The sequence below is a fragment of the Camarhynchus parvulus genome, chromosome 5 (genome assembly GCF_901933205.1).
Source record: "Camarhynchus parvulus chromosome 5, STF_HiC, whole genome shotgun sequence".
NCBI classification, from domain to species: Eukaryota; Metazoa; Chordata; class Aves; order Passeriformes; family Thraupidae; genus Camarhynchus; species Camarhynchus parvulus.
The window spans coordinates 53,825,531-53,847,335 of record NC_044575.1 but is presented as its reverse complement, the minus strand read 5'-3'; the positions used below and the strand labels follow the sequence as shown (position 1 = coordinate 53,847,335).

The following is a 21,805-nucleotide window of genomic DNA, read 5'->3' as shown; positions in this document are numbered from 1 at the left end:
TTACAAGCAAAGGTGCACCCACCCTACGCCTCCTCTACGCATCCCGTGGCTATTCCTCCAACACCGAGGGCTGGGTGTCCACCCCGCCGGTGTCCCGCACCTCTCATCCCGCTCCAGCACCTGGCGGACCCCGCCGCGGTCAGTGCAGGGCGGAGCGACAGCCGCCCGCCGCCCTTTAAGAGCCGCGGCGGGAGCGGCGCTGGCCCCACCCGCCGGCCGCGGGGCCGGGCCGTCCCCCTCATTAATATGAAGGCGGCGGCCGCGGCGGCGAATGGGTAATGAAGCTGTCACTCCGGCACCTACTTGTTGGGTGTCCGCGGAGCCGAGGCGCACAGAGGGCGAGCGGAGCCCGCGGGAGGGGAGCGGCGGCGGAGCGCTCCGGGCGGCCCCGCCGGCAGCTCATGCCCTGCGCCCCCCGGCGCGCTGCGGGCGGCTCCCCCACCGCCCATGCCGCGAGCGGCCGCCGGTCCGTGGCCGGTGGGCTCGGCGGGCTCCTCTGAGGCGGCGGCGCGGAGCAGCAGCGGGAGCAGGAGGCATGCGGGGCGCCGGCTGGCCGAGCCGGGTCCCCCGCGCCGCCGCGCTCGGCCTGGCGCTGCTCCTCGCCTCCTGCGTGCAGGTAGGGACGGGGCGCGGGGGGCTGCGCTCCGGCCGCGGGGCGCCGCGGCTGCCTTCTCCCTGCTCCCTTTGCACCTTGCTCCTTTCTTATTTGTATTTATGTCTATAGCGCTACGTGCGTATATGTATATGTATGTACGCATATGTATATTGCCGCGGCGGGGTTAAACCCGCAGCCGGCGAAAGTTGTCGTGGGGAGCCGGGGACCCGCAGCACCGCGCTGCTGGTGCTGCCCCCGGCCGCAGTAGTAACGAGGCTGTCTCCCCTTCGGTTTTTATTTTTAGGTGTCCCGGTCCACGGGCTATTTCGAGCTGCAGCTTAACTCGGTGCGGAATGTAAACGGCGAGTTGTTCAATGGGGAATGCTGCGATGGCATGAAAAGCCCCGAGAACCTGGACTGCTCTCGGGACGAGTGCGACACTTACGTGAAAGTCTGCCTCAAGGAATATCAGGCCAAGATCACCCCGGTCGGACCCTGCAACTACGGATTCGGATCTACCCCCGTTCTCGGTGGAAATATTTTCTATTTGAACAGCAACAAATACTCCCACCAAGGCAGAACTCCCGAGACGGGCAGGATTGTTATTCCCTTCCAGTTCGCGTGGCCGGTAGGTCTTTTATCGCGTTCTGGTTATCAGCCTTTTTTTGTGTGGCGTTCCCCCGCGTCCGCTCTCATCGGAGCCGCTCCCGCTCCCCCGTTATTGAGCGGGGCCAGCTGCCGGGGCGCTGCCTTGGGCGCGGCCGCCGCTTCCCGGGGTTGCAGGGCACGGCCGGCGGCGCGGGGAGCGGGGGTGGCTGCGCGGCGGGGCCGCCACGGGCGGCGGGTACTGCGGGAGCTGCGGGCTGGCTGCGGGAAGAGCCGTGTCCGGTGGTGGCCGGGCCGGGAGAGGCTGAAGGCAGGAAAATCACAATAACGGGGAGAGCCCCCCGTCCCCGCCCGCGCAGCGGAGCCCGACGGCGCGGCCGCGGCGCGCTGGGCTCGATGCGGGGCTGCGCCGGCAGGGGGCGCTGGCGGCGGGCGCAGCGCGCGGGCCGGGGCGCGTGCCGGGGCGGGGGCGGGGCGGGGGCGCGCGCCGGGGGTCCCAGCACCTGCGCGGGGCGGGGCCCCCGCACCTGGGCCGGGCCCGCGGCCTCGGCACCGCCCGGGCCGAGCCCGCCTCGATCCCCGACACCGCCGCTGTGCCTGCCGGGGCTCGGTGTGCCCGCTGTGCGGGACCCCGCCGCCGCCCCCGCTCCGCCCTGCCTTCCGCTCCGCGGCTCGGCGCTTTCCGCGTGTCGCCCCCGCTGCAGCGCGCTGTCCCCTCAGGCCGCGCCGCCTTGTGCGCCGCACGCAGAGCGGTGCGGGTCGGAAGGGCCCTCAGGGGCCGGGCGGTGCGGGTCGGAAGGGACCCCAGGGACCATCTCGTTCCAGCCCCGCTGCCGTGCGCAGGGACAGCTCCGCTAGCCCGGGTTGTTCAAAGCCCCGTCCAGCCTGGCTTTGAACGCCTTTAGGGATGGGGCATCAGGGGAGCTGCAGGCAGTGCTGGTCCTTGTCCTTGGAGCCTGGATGCATCCTCCTGCTTTTGGGGGAGCTGGGTGCGGACAGCGCCCGGCGCTGGGAGCGGCCGCAGGGAGGGAGGGAAGGCTGGGCTCCCTGCCCGGCTGCAGGCAGGTAGGATCCTGCAGGGAGTTTCACAGCTGTTGCCCTCAGCCCTTCCAAGTGGGCCACGGGGTGGAAGCTGGCAAGTTGCGAGGTGCTGAGGAATGGGGATGGTGCAGTGCCCCGGCTCGGTGGGGAGATGCGTATCGGAAGCCTCGGTACCTGCGGGTTGCGTTTGGCACCTGGTGACTAACAGATGAAATGGCCCTTGCTGACCTCTCAGACTGTAGCTGGCGGGATCTTGGTTACTTGGAGAATGCCTGCTAGGAATGGTTAGGGACAAAAACTCTTCATTTGCATTTCAAGCTAAAGGAAGCCAGTCTACATAAATAATTTCACTTTCTGTGCTACCAGGGACCCTCCAAGCTCTGATGCTTGTGCCCCTCAAATTTAGGACTGAGTTTGCTGCAGGTAAATGTTTAAAAATAAAGAAGGTAGAACTGATAAATTTTTCCATGCAGAGGCACTTAAGTTCTGTTTGCCAGGTTGGGGTGTTTTGATGGTCTTTGTTGGTCCTGTGCCCTCTTGAACTTGGAAATGTTCCTGTTAATAGGTATAGTCGATACCATAAACCCCGGGTATTTAGAACTGTGTTCTTAAGTTATAAGATCAAAGAGAAAATTAAGATTCTTTCTCCTCTTTATTGGCCGTTTAATACAGACTTGATGAAATCGTAAACTCTTGAGCAGGAGATTTCAGTAACGTTAGCACCTCAAACTTTGTATGTTATCTGCATGAGGAAGTAAAGGTAATTTAACTCACGCTTTTATTTTGCCAGTTTCTAGTATTGCTACTTGAAACACAAGGAGAGTTTGATAATCCTTGCACTGCAGGTCCCTAAGCCCAGCCTTCTTTGAATTTTTCTCTGTTGGAATAAGCACATTCTTACCTTGCAGCTGCCGGATATTGTTCTGTGCTCACCCAGTCCCAAGTCAGGCCTGTTTGACCTGCCTCTTGCAGGTGAACTACCACAGTGTCCCCAGCCCACACTGCCCTGTCTGCCGCTGTTTCTTGTAACGTTGGCTCCAGCATTTTGAGGGAATTGAAATACTCAGGGTATTTCTTTTTTCCACCATTTTTTCCCTGCAGCTGTTGCAGAGTGGGCTGTAATTTATTTAAACAGTGCCACTGCAGTCTAGTGGGTGGTTAGCTGATTTTTGGACAGTTTACTGAATAGTCTCCCAGCCCACCCTGGGTTCTAAAAATAAGCTGTGGGGTAGTTTTACTTACAACAGTCTGTGGATACACCTATGGAAAGAAGTCCCTCCTGTATGTTGTAGTTAGATCTTGAACTCTGTGTTCAGTCTGTTGATGAGGAACACAGCATCTTTGTCAGAGCTGTGCATACGCTGTGTAGGCTTTGCAAGGGGAGGCTTAATTGTAGTGCTAGTTTATCATGAGGGGGTTTTGTAGTAGATTGAGTTCCTGGGTTAGGTTTCAACTCCCTGGGGTAATTTCTAAATTACTCTCAAATAATATTCTTTCTCTATTCAAGTTTGCAACTGAGAAACAACAATATGGGCATAGTCTTTTCCTATGACTTTTATTTTTGCTGTACAACTGTAATGAAGTTACTGTTTCTTTAATATGATGGGAAGGAGCAAGAGTAAAGAGCATTAGAAATTGTGTCCTTCACTTATGAAACAAATTTGCTTTTGTGTTGGCAGTGAGAAGAGGATTTATTTCAGTAGTTCTAGCTGGAATTTTTAAGTTGCATGATAAGGAAAACCAGCATGAGTATATGCAGAGTTTTTGGTGAACCTCACCTGAATAGTAACTCCCTCACTTAGAGACTAATGCAGCAATGTATAAATTGCTCGGGGTGGGAGGGAGTTTCTTAAAGTTTATGTGATACTACAGTGTCCCAAGCTAGCAGTAGCTGTAAAGCAAGTAATTTCTTGAAAAGTGATTTGTTTTGTTTTACTGATTTTTTTCCTTTTTAATTTTATGAGCTAAAATCTTAAAGTTTGGCCAACTGTCTCTTCTGTAAAGCTGCAGTACCAGAGTTCAGTGGCTTCCAGTGTTTGAAACAGTGTCAGTTATCCAGCTTATTCCTATTTCCTGTCCTTTTTTTTTTAATATCATTAGTCTGATCTCTGATTTGCAAGAGGGAGCTTGGGATACTGCCAGAAAGTTCTTAAAATTGCTACCTTGGGATACATCATCCACAGAAATCTGGCAGTGGGAGAGGCTGAGGAACAGCTAGAACAATACAGCTGTCTTCTTCACCCACCTACCTCACATTTTTTTCTTTGCCTCCTGCTGTAAAACTTGAAGCTTAATGCTTGTTTGAGATTGTTAACAAACAAATGATGCAATTAAAATTTATGTGCAACTTTAAAGCAAAGAAGACAGAAGAATTCAAGTAGCTTTGAAGTTGATTCTGATCAGTTACAGTTTAGGCTTGTTAGTCCTGAGCATTTTTTTTTCCCCTAGCACAAAGCTGTTTGTTCAGACACTGAAGCTTCACAAATACCTGGCACATTAATATTTATCAGTAGCCATTGGCAGAATTTTAGATTTGGGGTTAATTGAAGGTTGCTTCTGAAGATGGTGTTTTAAAGTTAGCTGTTCTGTGGGATGGGGTATGTGGAACCATTTCTTGTACTCCTTTGCAAGATGCCATGAAATGGAGTTGTGTGTGGTTTCTCCTTCCACCCTGTTCTTTCCCTCAGGGAATTCAGAGTTTTTCCTGTACCGTAAATGTTGGTGTGGCATCCATGACTTCAGTTAATTAGTCATATAGAGGAATTGTTCTGACTAGTTGAGGATGCTGAAATCGTGTATTGCAGTATGCACCATTGGCTCCTCTCAGCCCCTCTGTTTTTGAGGTCCTGCTGCGACTGACAGCACACCCATGGGTACTGCATACTCTGAACTCCCCAGGTGAACTTCAGTGTTCAGAGTCCTGGAGATAAGCAGAAACAAGGATTTTCACCTCTCCTTTTCCTTGGTGCTTAGCTAGGACTCTGTAACCGATGTGGAGGAGAGGTGGTAGAGGTTCAGGCAGCCCTTGCAAATTGCTTGGGTAAAGGGTGCCTTCCCTGCTAGGATTAGGCAACCAATTGATTTTTTTTTTTTTATTTTTTAGGTACTATCTTAGTGTTTCTTCCTATTTGGAGTGTGACTGTAGCACCACTCTGTAACCTTCTGAAGTAATGTTAACTCTCAGGTAGATAAAAAAATGTGAATAATTTTAAAGTCCAGGCTGTGTGTGTTTCATCTGTGTGCAGTCCATGTATGGTTCTCATCCAAATACCTGGAGGGGTTGAATCTTGATCTAAAACATACACAGGAGTGTGAACCATCAAATATGTAAACCTGTTGAGAGGATAGCTTGGCTGCAGCAGTAAATGTTAAATTTCTTAGAAAGCAACCTGCCCCTTCCCCTGCCAAAACCTGAGCAGGAATACTTGACCTTGCAGCTTTATTGCTTAATGGGTACAGCATACTGCTTGACACTTTCTCATGTTGTCTGGTTAGCTGTAGGACTCTGCATCAAGCTCTCCCAGTGCTTTTAATTTGAGAGATGAAGGTGGTTAGGGCCCTGGAAGACATGTAGCCTTCAAGCTCATTATCTGGGATCCTTGGTGCCTCTAGGGAACTAGATAGCCTGGCTGTAGGAAATGCTATTGTCTATTTTTGTTTGGCTGGTAGACCCGCAGTTGGTCTACCTCCTGTCTCAACACAGTCACCAGTGCTCTCTGATCAGGATCTTGAGGCTTTGTAATGAAAATATCCTGGATTAGATTACTCTCTGCTCCCTGATAGAGTAAACATGCATCCTGTCATCTTGGATGACAACCCATCGGGACAGATATGCTTAAATTAGGCAGGTTAAAGTTAGGCCATTTAGCACTGGAAAAACTTGTGCATGGCTGTACCAGAGGAACAGGAGGTATGTTTTTTCTTATGAAAAAGATTACAATCAGGAGAGACACACAGCAAGCTTTACCTGTAATTAGTTGTTCTTTGCTCCATTGAAACTCCTTCTTAAGGAAGCTGCTTGCAAAAGCACAGTTCCGAGCAAGACCTGAGGGCAGGGAATAAGAAGTGAGAGCAAGACCTTATGCCAAAATGTGAAATTCACCTGGTTGTGATGGACTGTGATGTACATGCATCACACCTTGTTAGCTCAGGAAATCAGGCTGGAAAAAATAATCTAGTTGATAGCTTATATTGATGATCTACATAAATGTTTAATGTCTTATTTACCAGTAGCCTTTTTTCCCCGGGTGGAAGGCTTTGCTTTGACTTTCCCTCCCCAAACTTGGTGCAGCTTCCTACCTGTGTCTGGTGGGCTTGTCAGCAGACTCTGGAACTCCTGTGGAACTGCCATGCCAAAATATTTCATATTTTGCCAAAACACCTGCAGTCTTTGTGCTCATAAAGCCTTCCCCTGCTTGTTGCAAATCATGAACAAATACACTGTGAATCAGAAAACATGGGTCCATGATTCCTCACTTTTGGGGAGGTAGATCATGGAATTTATATGCTTTCACCTGCTCATACTGTATTTGCCTTGAAGCCTTTTTGATCAGAAACAAAAGGTTCAGGAAATGGTTTATTATAAAAATGATATCCCTTTGGTCTCAAGTGACACAAATGCAAAAGGTAGTTTTCAGGTTTTGTTTTGCTCTTTCTTAAAAGAAGATAATGGGATGATGTTTTAGAGAGTGACTTCAGCAATGCTGGGAAGTGACAACTCCAGTTGATTTCAATAGCAGCTGCAGGTGTCACCTCTAAAAAAGAACCAAGGCCTTAATGGTGACCACTTCAGAACCACTCTTTGAAAAAGGGATTTATTATTGGCATGCTGTGTGTGCCAGCAACTATTTGCAGCTTGCCCAGAATAGAAAGTCTAAAGACTTAAGTTTCATGTAACTATAGGAAATCTGTCTTCTAATTTTAAGCAGAAGTGCTCTTTGCACTCTTAATCTTTCATGCATTCATGTCACTAAATCTAGGATTTCTTATGTCTTTGAAATAAATATGCCTCAAAGGACAGTATTCTGCTAACTATTTGAACTTTATACCTTGAAGTTCTGGGGGTTTTTTTGAATGTCACAGAGATGGTCAGATAGTAAAGAACACTTCTATTTATACTCCTTGAAAGTTTCCTTAAATAAACATGTGCTTATTTATTGGAAACACTGAGGCTGAAGTCAGAACTTGCAGACGGAGTCCCTCACCTCCCAGCCACTGACAGTGTGCTTGTGCACCTCTTGTCAGCTTTCTAATCTTTATTCCAGAAGGTGCTCCAGGCAGCCTATCTGTGAAATGCTACACTCCTAGCCACACAGCTGGTGTGGGCATTAAATCTTTGACTGAAAATGGAATAGGTATTAAAGTAGTCAGGATTACTCTTACACGAGAGGATGTGAGGCAGAAGCAGAGCATGTTTGATTCACTGCAGTGCAGTAGAGGCTTTGTGCCTGGGCTGTTTAAAGATGTTCCAAATGCTGTTTTCTCAATTTAAAAAAATCTGCATAGGAAAGATTTGCTGGAGACATGACCAGTTGTAGCTTTAATCTTTAAACAGTCAGGTTTATCTTAAATGTAGTTGGGTGAAATTCTAATTGGTTTGTGTTATATCAGACTTATGATATTTGGCCTAATTAGACTGTGTTCCCACTGTATTTTAGGTGGCTTGAGTGATCCTGTGAAGCTCAAGTGTGAGTGTAGAGGTTGAGGGGCTCTGTGTGGCAGAAGCTGCCCTCTGTGTTTGAGGCTACTGCTTGTATTTCTTGTGCAAATGCAGCTTTGGGAACTATTGCAGGTTCGCTGGTTTTGGTACAAAAGCTGAAAAAAAATTAAGCTTTTGTCAAACTATTAATAATGTGGAATAACTGCATTTTCTTAATCTAGAAAATGCCAGAAATGGTCTCATGAATTTTTAGTATATTTGTTAATATATATTTTTGTCACAAAGCTTTTCTGTATGAAGGGAGATTTGAGACAGATGTGTAAGGTAAATCATGATTTTGTTTTTCAACTTTGAAAATTACTTTTGTCCCCTGTGGGCCAACTCTGTTGAGTAATGCCTTTGCGTCACTTGATGTAGGTGAGATGAGTGGAATTCATCTTTTTTTGTGTAGTCTGACTCCTTTGCTTGTTTTTCCTCTAGGTGTTGCTTTGTGTTGGCTCTGAAATACATGCTATGAGTGTACTTTAAAAACTATCCTAAGTTCATAAAGCAGCTATGATCACATTGTATACTTAGTCATCTGCAGGAGCTTTAGGTTACTGTGTGCCAGAAAGCTTCTCTCCCTGCTCTTCTGAAAACAGGCCCAGTGTTTTGTCAACTCTCTGTGGGTCCTGCTTGTGTTGCCTGCTCTGTTTCAGAGCTGCTCAACCTGAAGAGGAGACATCATCAGAAAGTGACCCTGCCTTTTCTGCCAGCACACCCATTTGCTTTCCCTTGTTCCTCTGCAGTTGTAGCTGCAGTAATTCTCTGATCCGGAAGGAGCTTGAGAGCGTCAGTTGGGAAGGAGAGAGGCTGCTTCAAGGAGTGAGGAGTGAGGATATACTGGCAGTGCTTCCCACTACTTGATGCTTATCCATTTGCTTACCTGAAGGAGAGTTGCTGCTGTTCCTTGGCAGTAATTCCATCATTCCCTCCCTCTCCTGCACTGTGCTAAACCTCTGATGGGCTTTTTGCTAGAAATCTGCTCTGGCTTTGGTCAGTGGGTGTCTAAAACGGGTTAATCTCCGGTTAGAGGTGGCTGCTGGTAGTCATGTGCTGTCCATTCAGTGCTTTGGAGCTGTTCAGCTCTCACAGGAGCAGGAGGTGTAGCTTGACCACCCCACCCTGCCCCTGCTCCCAGGACTGGGGCATGAACCAGTGTGGGTAGGTGAAAGCATCTCTGCCTGTTCATGTTAGACACCACTGACCTTCTGCCTCCCGTGGGGTGGTGGGGCCCTCTGGGAGCTGCTCCTTCCCCTCTGTGCACCTGAACAGACCTGTTGGGAGGGAACAGAGCTGGGGAGAATGCTGTGATGGCTCTGGTGTAGATCACCAGAGTCAGGGAGGGGTGGCCATCCCTGATGTAACCACTCTTTTGGTGCCTTTGCTTACTGTACAGGAAAAAATACTGTGTATAAATGATTGAGTGCTGTCTTCAGCAGTCTGTCATGTGCCCATTGATACTGCAGACAAGCAGCAATGCTAGACTAGGACTGAACAGATGAGTTTATTTTTTGATTACTCCAATGCTTTTGCTTTTTTTAATTTTTTTTTCTGGTCTGATGGCCAGACTCTGCTTGAAGATAGTTAATTTTAGAAGTTCAGTGTATGCAACATAGTAGACGCATTTCAGCATCACCAAAGACTTAAATGCTATTCAGCTCTGAGAGAAATGCTTGCTATTTACCTGAAATGTCACTACCACTGCTTTTGCTTTTAACCATTTTTCCTATTATTATATTTGGGGAATGATTTACAATTATAAAATGTTGTTTAAGAGTTGAGCTATACCTTATGCTCATTTGTTGAACCATTCCCAAGGGTTTTCTTCATAGTTGTAGCTAGCCTTTAATTTGTATATAAAGGAGAAAAATGAAATATATATTTTATTATTACTGTTTCAGATGGTAAATAAAGTGTAAAAGGCATATTTAACATGAGGATCTTCTGATAACAAGAACTCTGAATCATGTAGTAAGCCTGGATTTTATCTGTGGTTGCAGTGACTGTTTACTCCTCAGTAGAATGCTACATTAGATGGAAGGGACAAGGCATTTCAAGGCTAAATGACAATCTTAGTCTTACTTGATTAGAGCTTGCAGAGGTTGCTAAGAAACAGCCTAATAGTCCTTGAGTAACCAATTATATGGCCCTAGGACAGATGCACAGGTGCTCATTCTCTGAAGTTTTTTTTTTTTTTTGGTTGGGTTTAAATTTTTAAATCTGAGATAAGGCTGGAGTATTAGTACACAAACTGCAATCTGTTTACATCCTGCTTTGGGCTTGAAAGTCCTGATTATATATATCTTGCTCCCAGCAGGATATGTTCTGGTGGGCTTTGTTTAGTATGTTACAATTTGATTATTATAACATTTAAATTATTGTTACAGTGCTTCTTCTAGTTCCACATAATCCACTGTGTCTCTAGTCTCTCCAGTACTTTCTAGTACTGTGAACATACCATCTTAAATAACTTTAAGCATGTAACGTTCAAACTGGATAAATTTTACATTTTCAGACTCTTAGTGAATCTTAATACTGATGCAGTATCCTATGGTGGATAGAAAAATATCCTTACCCCTTCATGCAAATTGGAGAGAATTATTGTATGAGCTAACAGTTAACTAAAGCATCAAATAGGGTTCTTTCCTCTTTTCTTTTTTTTTCTTTTTCCTGAATATGTATGATGCTGTTTATAGCATTGCAAAGTTCAACAGTCTACTTTGCAAAGACAGAATCTACACTCTTAATGTAATAGGTCCTGGATTCCAGCTGGAGAACTTAAGATCTAATTAGGGAACTTGTTCATACTTGGAAGACTTGATTGACATATGCTTTAAGCAGTAAGTTGAGAAATATTTAAATAGCTTAATTATTGATCTTCAGTTAATTTACTGAAGTAAAAGCTTTTTAGAGTGTGCAGTTTTTGGTACTGTTTAGTGTTCTTCCTACTGACTGAGGACAATTTTAACAGCACTTGTCTGGTAACCTGTGCTACTGCTTAATAGTTTTAGCTGCTGTGCCTTTCTTTTTTTTTTTTAATAGTGGTGATTTTGATAGTTCTGACTCTCTTATGGTACAATGACATGATTTTCCTTGTATCACAGCATGGAATTTCTATTGTAGCTGGGTACATGAAATCAGCAAAGTCTAAAAGTCAGACTGTGCTTACTTAGACTGTATAGGGCAGGTATATCCATGTGCTGCCCCTCAGTGTGACTGGTTTTTGCAGACCACAATGACCTGATAGCACCTCTGTGTTGGTTATAAACTGTTGTTTAAATCATGTGTTTATATATAGGCCCAGAATATTTTAGTGTTGTGTTTGGCTGTTGGGTACCTTTGTCGAACAGTATTTTTCCATGATTCATCCACACATATTGGTGCTTTCTCCTAACAGAAAATGAGGAAGGGAAGGAAGTAGGGAAAATGAAGTGTTTGGACTTGCACAGACGTGTAAGGTGTTGGCTGTCAGATATTTAGTGCTCCTGCAGTGCCTTCTGATGTTTGCTGTTCAGCTGTGATAGCTTCAGGGTTCTGGGGAAACTACCAAACTATAAACCACACATCTCTTGTTCTGGAAGAGTGAAGGTCAAGTGGTTGCCCAAACCCAGCTGGTGGCAATTCTTCAGAGGTTAATTTGCAGAATTCAGATTCCCTTTATCTAACACTGTGTGTCCCAGACTTGGTCTGAGGGCTGTCAGAATGTTAATTGTCACAGGGCTCAGGCAGAGGTGCAAACTGTTGTGTATCACCAGAGCTTCTCAAGCTGCTCATATCTACTCCCAGATCACTGCAGATGTAAGGTAAACAAAATAACTTTGGCTGACAGGAAAGATAGTCTTGGCTTGTGGCAGCTTGCTACCAGTGAGAATTTGTTTGTCCCTAAGCCATTAGGATGGATTTTAAAGATTTGGTACTTTGTGAATCTTCAGCTTGCCAAGGAATGTGGAGAAAGTTGGAACAGCAGGGAGTCAGTGGCAAATGAAGTGCTGAAACTGTAAAGTAGTCACTGGGACATTTTTGGTTTATGGCCCCAGCTTTGGACTTACAAAATTACTCTGGCTTTTTTTAATGTTGGCCTACTTTCCATGGCTTTGTTGTGTTCTCTATTGATACTCATGCTTATGAGGAAAGCTATAACATTGTTACCCACCAGACGAGTAACTAGGGGTCAGCAGTGAAATAAATTTGAAGACTTGCTGACATAATCTCCCTTTCATAGCTTCTAGATCCATGTTAGTGGGAGGAGAAGGAGAAAAAATAGAAAAGCATTCTGAATTTATATGCTTAGAGTAAATTTGCAGGGCATGTGCTTACTTTCAAAGGCTGCTTCATGTACTTTTCTACCATTGTTACAAAGTTTTCCTTCCAAAGGTGTACCCATTTGTGGTTTTTGTCTGATTCATAATAACATAAAGCTATATCAGATCCCCTCCAATTTACATGAATCTGGAAGAGATGATTGGATATTGAAGTTCTGATGCTGCTTTGTTGGGATTGATCATGTCTTGGTTGTTTATATTCAAATAGCTTGGAATGGTGGGCTACATATGCTATTTTATGCTGTGTTTCTTTGCTGCTGTAAGCAATTAATTTTTAATAGTAATTAAATCCATTGTAGTGGTTGGTGCTGCAAATGTGATAAAGATTTACTGTAGCCACAAAGCACTGCTCAGAAGATTCAGTCCTGCTGCTGGGATATGATTGAAGCATTTGTTTCAGGAATGTGTTTATGAACTTAGTTTTTTCTCAGCTAAACTCTGGCTCTACCTTGTATATTTAACTTTGTGCATAATCCCTGTTTAATCCTTTATTCAAGTTCCTTGTGTGTGTTGATCTACATGAAAGAACTTGCACCCACTCTTAGAGTAGTGATTCTTATTTTTCTGCTCAACTTATTCCTGTAAATTTACAGAGAAGTAAAATAAGGTGTTTTATTTCTGATTGTGTCCCAGCCAGCTTCTTTAGCATGTGCAGAAGTTGAAAACTGAGCTGGTGTTTTGCTGGGGTCTGAAATGAAGGACACCTTAGGTGTGTTGTCCCTTTCTTTTGCGTTAATGACACTTCTGTTACTAGCCATGAGCAGTTCTACACCGTTTGATAAGTCCCTTGTGGAAATGTGAAGTTCAAATTGACTGAAGTTGTTGTGTGACTCAATGTAGCAATAAAACAGAGAAACAGAAACACAATATTTGTGTTTCTTATTGTTGAGAAGGCCTGTGGTGATACCTGTGCTCAGAACCAAAGCCATGGGAGGAAAAGAATGGATTTTGTTTAGAGTTGCATGAGGGTTTGAGCCATCAGCTGCTGCCACCACTGTGGCCAGTGGAGTCTTTGTTTGGTGTCCCCTTTCAGCTGTGGCTGCTGCTGCCCAAGGAGCTCTGGAGGTGACTCAGTTGGGTAGGACTGATGAGGGAATTGAGGAGGACTTAGAAAAACAGTGCCACAATCCCTGCTCCCTTGGGAACAGTGGTTGAGTGTGGGCCTCTCCTCTTCCAAAGGCAAGATATCTAGAGCTCATTAGCTGGGATTGGTTTTGTGGGCATTTGCTTTTTCAAAAATGAAGGGAAAGATTGCAGTGCTATTAGCAGCTAACATTATTTAAAAGGGTTAAGATTAAAACACTACTCTGTCTTCCTGGGGTCTTTGCATACATAGAACTTGAGGGCATATCTTTTTTTTATATATATTTGCTTACCTTCTTAGTATGCATATTTCCAATACAAAAGGGAGTGCATGCAGGTGTTCTGTGTTTAGAACAATAATTAAAGTATGTTATTACATAGTTAGTTTAATTCCCTCTTGACTTCAAGTTGAAATTATAATGATGCATGGCTTCAGGTGCCCAGAGGACACTAATATCCATGCCACATGGAGTGCAGAGGGGAGGGGAAGAGCAGTATTAATTACTAGTTCATCTTTGAATTCTAAATATTAGCATAAAACAAGTCTTGCACTAACCGTTAATGGGTCTTCATGGTTGTTACATACACTTCAAAAGAGACAATCTAGCTGTGCTTTCATTAATGCAACAAGAAAGTGTGTGTATAATGGGCTTAATTTATCTTGGACTTCTTCCAAAACTTTAGGAAAAGAGTAGGACGTGGATACTTGGTTAATATCAAGTTTGTCTGAAACAGTTCAAAGGTGGTAGCAAGGCTGAAAGCTTCCTCTTAAATCTAATAGAGTGATGTTCAGATGGTCCCCAAGTGTCTGCCTGGTAGTGTACTTGTACACGTCTCTGTATCTAAAAGTCTTTTTTTTCTTTGTTCCCTAATTTCATCAATACTTTCTTCTGTTCTTTGCTATTGGATTAACTGGGTGGATTTCTGGAAAGTCCCACTGCCAGTTCCAGCTGTGGTGGAAAGGACTGGAGCTTATGACCTGTGAAATCATGAAAGTATCTTAAGATATAGCTGGATTATTTTCTGTAACATAATGATTGGGCAAAATGTGTGTTGATACTTAATCCTGTGATCCTCTATCTAAACCAGAGGATTCTGATTTTTTATTTTTGGTCCACTAAAACTGGATACTAGCAAAGAAACATCCACTGGAATTGCCACTCTGATACTATACATAATTTCTGATTTAATTTTATTTCTAATCTCAAAAATCACACCTTGTGTCCTCCCTGAATAGGATGGAAGGCTGTTATTTAAGGTTCAAATATGTTTTCAGGATTGATGCACATGGGGTTAATTTAATTTTTTTGCACTAGAACTCTCAAAAAGAGAAGTGCAACTGGGGGATGTTAACTAGGCTCTCCTGTTTGAGAGAGGCAGAATACAAACTGATATTTGTTTGGCAGTTATTAGGTAGGCTACTAGGCTGTTGTCTCTTCCTTTTATATGGTTGTAGTGTTCCATACCAAATCCTATTGATCTGGTTGGTAGCTGTTATACTTAAAATTGTGTTGGCAATTGGCTGCCTTCTCTACTATTTAATTTCTTGTAAGGTGTAAAAGAATATCTGGCTAATCCTATTTTATATTCCAGTATACTTTCAAGAAACCTCACTGGGACAGGCACAGTAACACCCATATCAAAGGATACCCAAATATTTGTTAACTTTTAATCAGACTACACAAAGGTTTAGTGTATATAGATAACTTGGGTAAATTAGCAGAGGGGAGCTGTGCCTGTAGGAAGAATGACTAATGATTCTTCTATAACTGTTTTGTATTCTGTGCTCATCATTAGCTCCTATCAAGTACTTGAAACAAAGCAAAGTGATGAGCAGGCTGGTTTAAGACTGTTTTCAGGTGGATTTTACCTTGTGTACGTGTCATTCTTCTCTATGGTGTTGATTTTTCTTTCCCAGTGGCAATATATAAACAGAGCATTGCTGTGCTCTGGCTGCTAGGACAAGCTCTCCTTTTTTGAGGCTCTTTTCCACATGCCTAAAGCTTTTTATGGGATGCTAGACTTCTGCCCAGCAGATCTGAGGAGGTTGGAGTAGAATTGGTGAGCTGGGCCTCTTTTACCTGGAAGAAAAGCAGTTTCACAGAGCTTTCAAAGGCTATTGAGTTTCTGCAAGTTTTTCTCAGGACTTGTTGGAGACCTGCAGGAGAAAGTCTTATGTGCTTACTGACAAAAACTTGAGGCATTTTTTTCCTTACTGGAGAGTGTGAAAAAGTTCAAATGAAAAACATTACCAGCAGTTGGTTTACCTGTATATAGGTATGGCTCCAGGAGACCTGTGATGTCTTAATTCCTGCTTCTCTACTCCTGTTAATTTTGGTCTAAAATGCATCTCCTGAGGTCACTAAGGGTTCTGATCTCTGCTCAAATTCCAAATTTGTGTTGTCTGAGGCCTGGGCTGAGCCTGTAGCAACTGCCAGGCACACAGATATTGAGGCCCACTCGAATGGCTAAAAAGGGTGTATCTACTGTTTCCATTTATCAGGAGTACTTCAGGGGTCCAAGCAGAGTATCTAGGAGCATCTTTTGGAAATCTAGCTAATTAGTCTGGTTTGCTCTAGAGAGAGAGAGAAGAGACTGGCTCTTCCAGTAGTTTGTCTGGGATCTTGTGTAATGACAAGGGTTCTTTATGTGATTTTAAGTTGTGTTTTATGGAGAGTAATGTTGCATTTGGGGTGGTTCAGTCAAGTAAGGGAAGTCCTGCAGCAAGTCTGTGAGTGATTTTTACTTTTTATTCCCTTTCAAGTCCTGACAATTTTTAGCTGTTATTTCCAGACTGTCACAGATGCTCTTGCCTTCACAGCTTCTGTGCCAGTCATGCTAAACTAATCTTTGCCTTTCCTTTTCTATTCTTCCCCTAATTCTCCCTGGAGAATGAAGATGCTGTTTTGTTCCTTAGGCTGGTTCCTGAGTGGCTGAGAGGCCCAGCTTTTAATGGGGGAAGTATTTCTTGCTTACTCTTCAGCTGGTATGGAATAACATGTGTGGCTGGTGTGACACTTGGCTCAGTGGCACATGTAGACAGTGCAGAATCACTTTCTCAGTGGTGGAAGGTTAATTAGGAATAGCACTACCCCTCGTATGTGCCACATGGAAGCCAGTAGGGGTTGGTTTTGGCTAGTGTAAATAGAATAGCAAAAGTTTGGAGAGGAATTTTGAAATTATTTCAGTTATTTTTCTGTGTAAATCTTGGTATACCAGTCTTCTCCAAAACAAGTAGTGTTTTTTTCTCTTACAGTTAAACCAGGATTTTTGTCACAAATGCGCTGATGAAATTTTTGTGTGAAAAATTGCTATGAAATCATTAAGCTTTATTTTCACTTGACACTTGTCAATCTTCTAGTGCAGTAAGTGCTTGCTGTATTTGAGCATTTCTGTTGTCTTGCCTTGAATGACAGTATGTTCTGCTTTGTGTCACCTGACTTAATCACTATTAAAAGGCTGTCTGGATTACCTTTTCCTCAGGGGAAGTTTCAGAAGCCTACAGTCTTCCAAACCTTTATTTTAAATAATAAGATCTCCCAGTTAGTAGATTTAGATCAGCTTGTCTTTTTTATCTGAATAGCATCTATTGCATTCACTGCAACAGGTACCTGACTAAATAGCATGCATGGGTTGGTGATTTCTGCATTTGTTCTATTTCATGTGACATTTCAGTGTTGCAGAAAGGAGAATCTTGATTAGATTTTTTAATTATGTCTTCTTCTGTCATGGTTTTCAAATAGAAGTTCCAAGATAAAATTATAAATTTGATTTAGAATTGTGCTTTGTTTCTCCTGGCTTCCTTTTCTTCCTCAAACACTGCTTGGTCACAATTTTGATTATCCTGGATAGATGGTAATGGCTCAGGCAGGTGTGCAAGATTCCACAGTGTAATTATTTTATTAATTTTAGCACTGTCTTGTTTTAATGTCAGCCATCAGAAAAAGTGAAATGCTTGCTTCAAACCACACCTGTACTGGAACTGGAGTTCAGGAAATATAAACAAATGTTCATAGGATGTCAAGGGCAAGAATATAGAAAACTGCTTGTCATTGTCCCTAGCTTTGTTTTCAACATGAGAGCCTCCAGAAATAGTTGTGGTTGGTCTCTCCAAAGTATTTGTGCCAGTTTGCCCTTGGACCCACAAAACTCTTAAAACCACTTTTCCCTTGGGCCACCTGTGTAACATTTTGCCAAGTTGTGCCTAAAATGCCATCTCCTCTGACTTCACCTCTTCTGGCCATGACTCCTGTTAGCTTCCTTTCTTACCTTTTAGTTCTTGCCAAGACCATGGAAATAGATTATTTACTCCTGACCCATCCCCAGGGAAATAACTTGATCCTTTGTTCCTTCTTGCATTTCTCTGGACCTTTGATTTCTACAGTCCCCCTTCTGTAAGATTTTTGTTTTTCTCTAACTTCTTTTCCTATCCAGGGTGCTCTTTTCAACAGACTTCTAAATATTAAGTAGTCAAGACATGGAAAAAAGTGGGAGGCAGATCTCTTGCTGTGATCAAAGAACTTGTGTTGAGTTTGTGAAGGGAACTTGCTTAGCTGGGAGAAGCTGCATGGCTTTGGTGGATTGAAGGAGTAGCTGGTTATAGTTATCAAAAGATCTATTTAGTGAAACCTTGCTTATCAGTACACATTTGCACAGAAGAACAAGGTCACAGGTGTCATTAACCCAGGGTTGTGATGGGCTCTGTGAAAATTAGTTTACATTCAACAAGGTTGGAAGTTAAAATGAGATTTGCAATGCTGTAGTCCTCCTACAGCAGAATTCAACAAAGATTCTGAAGAATACAATGGAAAGAGATAAGAATAAGTTGTTTAAAGACCACCTAGAATGTCATTGTTCTAGTAACTAGAATAAAGTTACTGGTCATTCATCCAAGATGAAATTATTTTTTCATAAGCATTAAACTTGCTTATTCAGTTGGAAAAAAAAATTCCTCCTTGATGTATTGATTAAAAGCCAATTCTTTTGTTGAGACTTGTGTCACAGAGGAGGTGCCTAGAAATGGCACAGGCAGAAGGCATTTGCAGTAAAATAGAAGTGTTTCAAGAAAACTGACAGCTTATAGCATGAATTGGTGTTAAACATTGAAATTCTTGTTTCTTGCTGGAAAATATCAGGAAAGGCAAGTTATCATGGAGTCCTGAGTAGCTGAATTTTCATTGATGGTTTCTTTTTTTTTTGTTCTGAAAGTATATAGAAAACAGATGATTTCTAAGTCAATCCTATGGTGTTTGCTGAAATTTAAGTGGCCACAGTTGGCAGCTCAGACTTCATAGTTGGAACTTAATCTCCCTGAACACAGCAGAGATGTGTACATGCTGGAATCAGGGGAAGGGGGATGGATAGGGTGGGGATGAACAGCAGACAGCTATAAAAAGCAGAGGCAAGCATTACTGCTGTTCCCTTGGACTAGCATTACTGCTACGTGTGTAATGGTGAAAGGCACTGCTTTAAAATAGGGAGGGGCTCTTCCAGGAGCTGAGAGAAGTCGGCAGATGAGCTCCTCTTCAGATTAAATCCTCACGTGACTGCTGCCTGGTCACATCTCCTGCAGTTTTTTTAAATGAGAAGCTGATTACTTGTTTCTGGTGCTGTGAAAACTGTTCCTGGGGTGCCTGTTTCCTTTTTCCTCAGGGATGCTGCTGCCCTGGCTGCAGCAGCTGTCTGACAGGTGCTATCAGAGGTCAGGGCCAGTGCTGAACCAAATGTGCCATCTCTGACTTGCCATTTGTCACAAGGTTGACTTGGCTGAGATGTGCTTTGAGTTTCTGTCTAGGGTGCTAAGTTACAAGAAAGCTGTGGAGTCTATTCCCATGGTTTAGCTTCCCATATGTAGATGGATCTCCTGAGGGCTCTCACTTTGCTTTTATGTGGTCTGAGGTGACTGTGTTAATGTCGTGCCTTGAGGAGATCCAGTCTGTCATGGCATTTTGGGCTTTTGTGAAAATGGTTCTGTTTCCTACAGGCAATAGCCAAAGCTAGTATTTAACTTGTGATGATTTTAAGAGCTCCACAGCCAAAATGTTTGAGGTTCCTTGATATATAAAGACCCCTTCACACTGGGAAACTCCTGCTGCATTCTGCCGCTGCAGGAGGATCAGAGTATCTTCAGACTTCTGAAGATCTTACTACAAATGTATTGTCTGGTAAGATATGTCAGGATCCTGGTGGTTTGATCACCCTGGAGAGAAGCACACTGCTCCTGTTTTGTAAAACACTAGGCACTGCCAAATGGGTGTTGTAATACCCCTTTGAGTTCCTCCTTCAAGTTGTTTTATCTTTCAGATGCACGCAGCTGGTTGTTGATAGGATTACCTCCACCTAGTTGCTGGGTAATTTTCTTTACCTGAAGTGAGTCTCTGCCTGGGTGTTAAATTTGATATATTTACTCCAGGACTGACTCTTATTCACCTGTTGTTTTTATTTGTGCTCTTTTTGCAATGAAATTATCTTAATAGTCTAGATTTCCCTCTGCCACCCCCACATGCACACACACATACACACTCCTCCAGCGCAGGTTTTGCTTAGTTTGGTGGAGGAGTGGAATGAGTGTTCAGACTCATGTAGGAGGAGATATCAGCCTGTTGTCTGTTAACCATGGCAAAAAATAGCCCCTCTCAGCCCTCCCTGGTTTTGCAGACTTCCTAAAGTTTGTCAGGTGGGGCTAATTCACAAAGAGTTCCCCTCACACAACAGTAGGGCTCCAGAGTTTGTAAACATCATCTTGCTTTTGTGACTGGGCCAAGAGGAGTATAACTGCAGTAATTGCTCTCAAATAGAAAACTTGAACTTGCTCAACTGCTTTCTGCTATCTGCTGCTGATGTTTGCAGGACTCTAACCCAGGTTTCCACTCCTAATAAAATGGGGTTGTTTGGCCCTGATTTCCAATGAGAAGGCTTAGGACTCACTATGGTCACTCCTTAAATGAAACATGAAGATGTAAAGGATGGTCATCTTTCTGATTTTGCATGGTGCATGGTCTCTGAATTCAGCAGACAAGTTTCTTGCATGCAAGTGGATGAAACATCCTTCAAATTTCAGAAAAAGCCCTTTACCCTGTCCCTGCCCCCAACCCCCATGTTCCCTCCCAAATGGGGATGGTTTACTCCTTCAGTAAAGGTCCCTATTATGACTTTATAATGTCTGTTTTTAAGAGATAAACCTGAACCCCTGAACTTGTATTGACTATGAGTCCTCGATCTTCTCAGAGTCTTTCTTCATTTTTTCCTTATTCACTTTCCACCTCTGGGTTATTCATGAGGAAGTTGTATGAACTTGCTGCAGAGTTCCTGGGGAAGGAAATGGAATATGCTTGCCTTGAAGTCAGCTTTTTCCATGCAAGCAGGCTGCCTGGGGGAGGGGGAGAGGTGCTGAAGCAAAAAAAGAGGGGGGGCAAGCCTCCAGACCTGTGCTTGTCTCACTTGGCTCAAAGTTTCTTATGAAAGCAAGTGTGAGAATTGACTGGGCTGATCAAGACTTAATGGACTTGGCTGCGAGAAATACTGGTGGTGGCTTGTTCCAGAAATTACAAAAATTAACCTGCAGTAAAACTAGTGATATGCTATACAGTGTTTGGACATTTGAAATGTTTGAGTACAACCGTTTCCTGTGCTTGACTGAGGTTTCAAAAGAAAGAGTATTTACTGGAGATGAGACCCTGCATTTATTGTGTGACTGTAGAACAGGAAGATAAGGTGGGCTTGGGATTTGTTTAGGAGCAGCACTTTTTTCTGCTTCATAGCTGATTCTTAAAGTGTTTTTCTGTGTAGACAATCCAATCAGTCCTTTAATTCATGTGAAATTAATAACTTTTTGCCTGTTAGCATAAAAGTCACAAAAGAATGTTATTGACGCAGAAAACTTCAAGTATTGATTTCATCTCGCGCTTCACTTCTGGCATTTTTCAGACTGTGGGTTGGAGATTCTAAGTTCTATACCTGGCTGAAAATGCTGTCATCAGATTGATCATCTCTCTTGGGATGAAAATTCTGACATGACTGGTTTGCCAGAGAAAAACCCCTACCTTTTGAATGTTGATTTGCAGATACCAAGGTGATAGTAACAGTTCATGAAAAGACAGTGCCAAACCAATATTACAGGTCTTGTTTCCCCCCTCCCCAGAAAGGAGGTCTCTGGGATAGTGTGGGGAGTGTTTTGTTTGGTGTAAACAGAGGAATAATGCTTTGAAGTTGCTTGTGTAAACACAAATCCTGAGGAAAAAAAAAAAAAACACAACTGAGGCAGCATCACCAGGATCAACAGACTTAATTTGTATCTTTCCAAGCTACTTGGCATATCTGTTTAGTTGACTCCTACGAAGTGGCTCTTGCATAAGCTGTGCTCTTCTGCAGAAGTGCACTGTTGCTTTTCTGACTCGTAGCCTTTAACATCTTCTGAGTTTTGATATGATGAGCACAAATGATGGTGTGTTTAATTCT

The 21,805-nt window shown here is 43.8% G+C and overlaps 1 protein-coding gene across 4 annotated transcripts in view; it reads left to right on the top strand.

Moving 5' to 3' along the window:
• The first annotated feature begins 271 nt into the window (after window positions 1–271).
• JAG2 (jagged canonical Notch ligand 2) overlaps window positions 272–21,805 on the top strand; it is a 68,600-nt gene continuing 47,066 nt past the window's right edge. For 3 of the 4 annotated variants that reach the window (XM_030948873.1, XM_030948872.1, XM_030948871.1), the window contains exons 1-2: window positions 432–616; window positions 900–1,223. In XM_030948873.1, the coding sequence (XP_030804733.1) occupies window positions 536–616; window positions 900–1,223 (405 nt within the window). In that variant the 5' untranslated portion in view covers window positions 432–535. Of the gene's footprint in view, window positions 617–899; window positions 1,224–21,805 lie in introns of all 4 variants that reach the window. The other variant, XM_030948870.1, reaches the window with a different exon arrangement.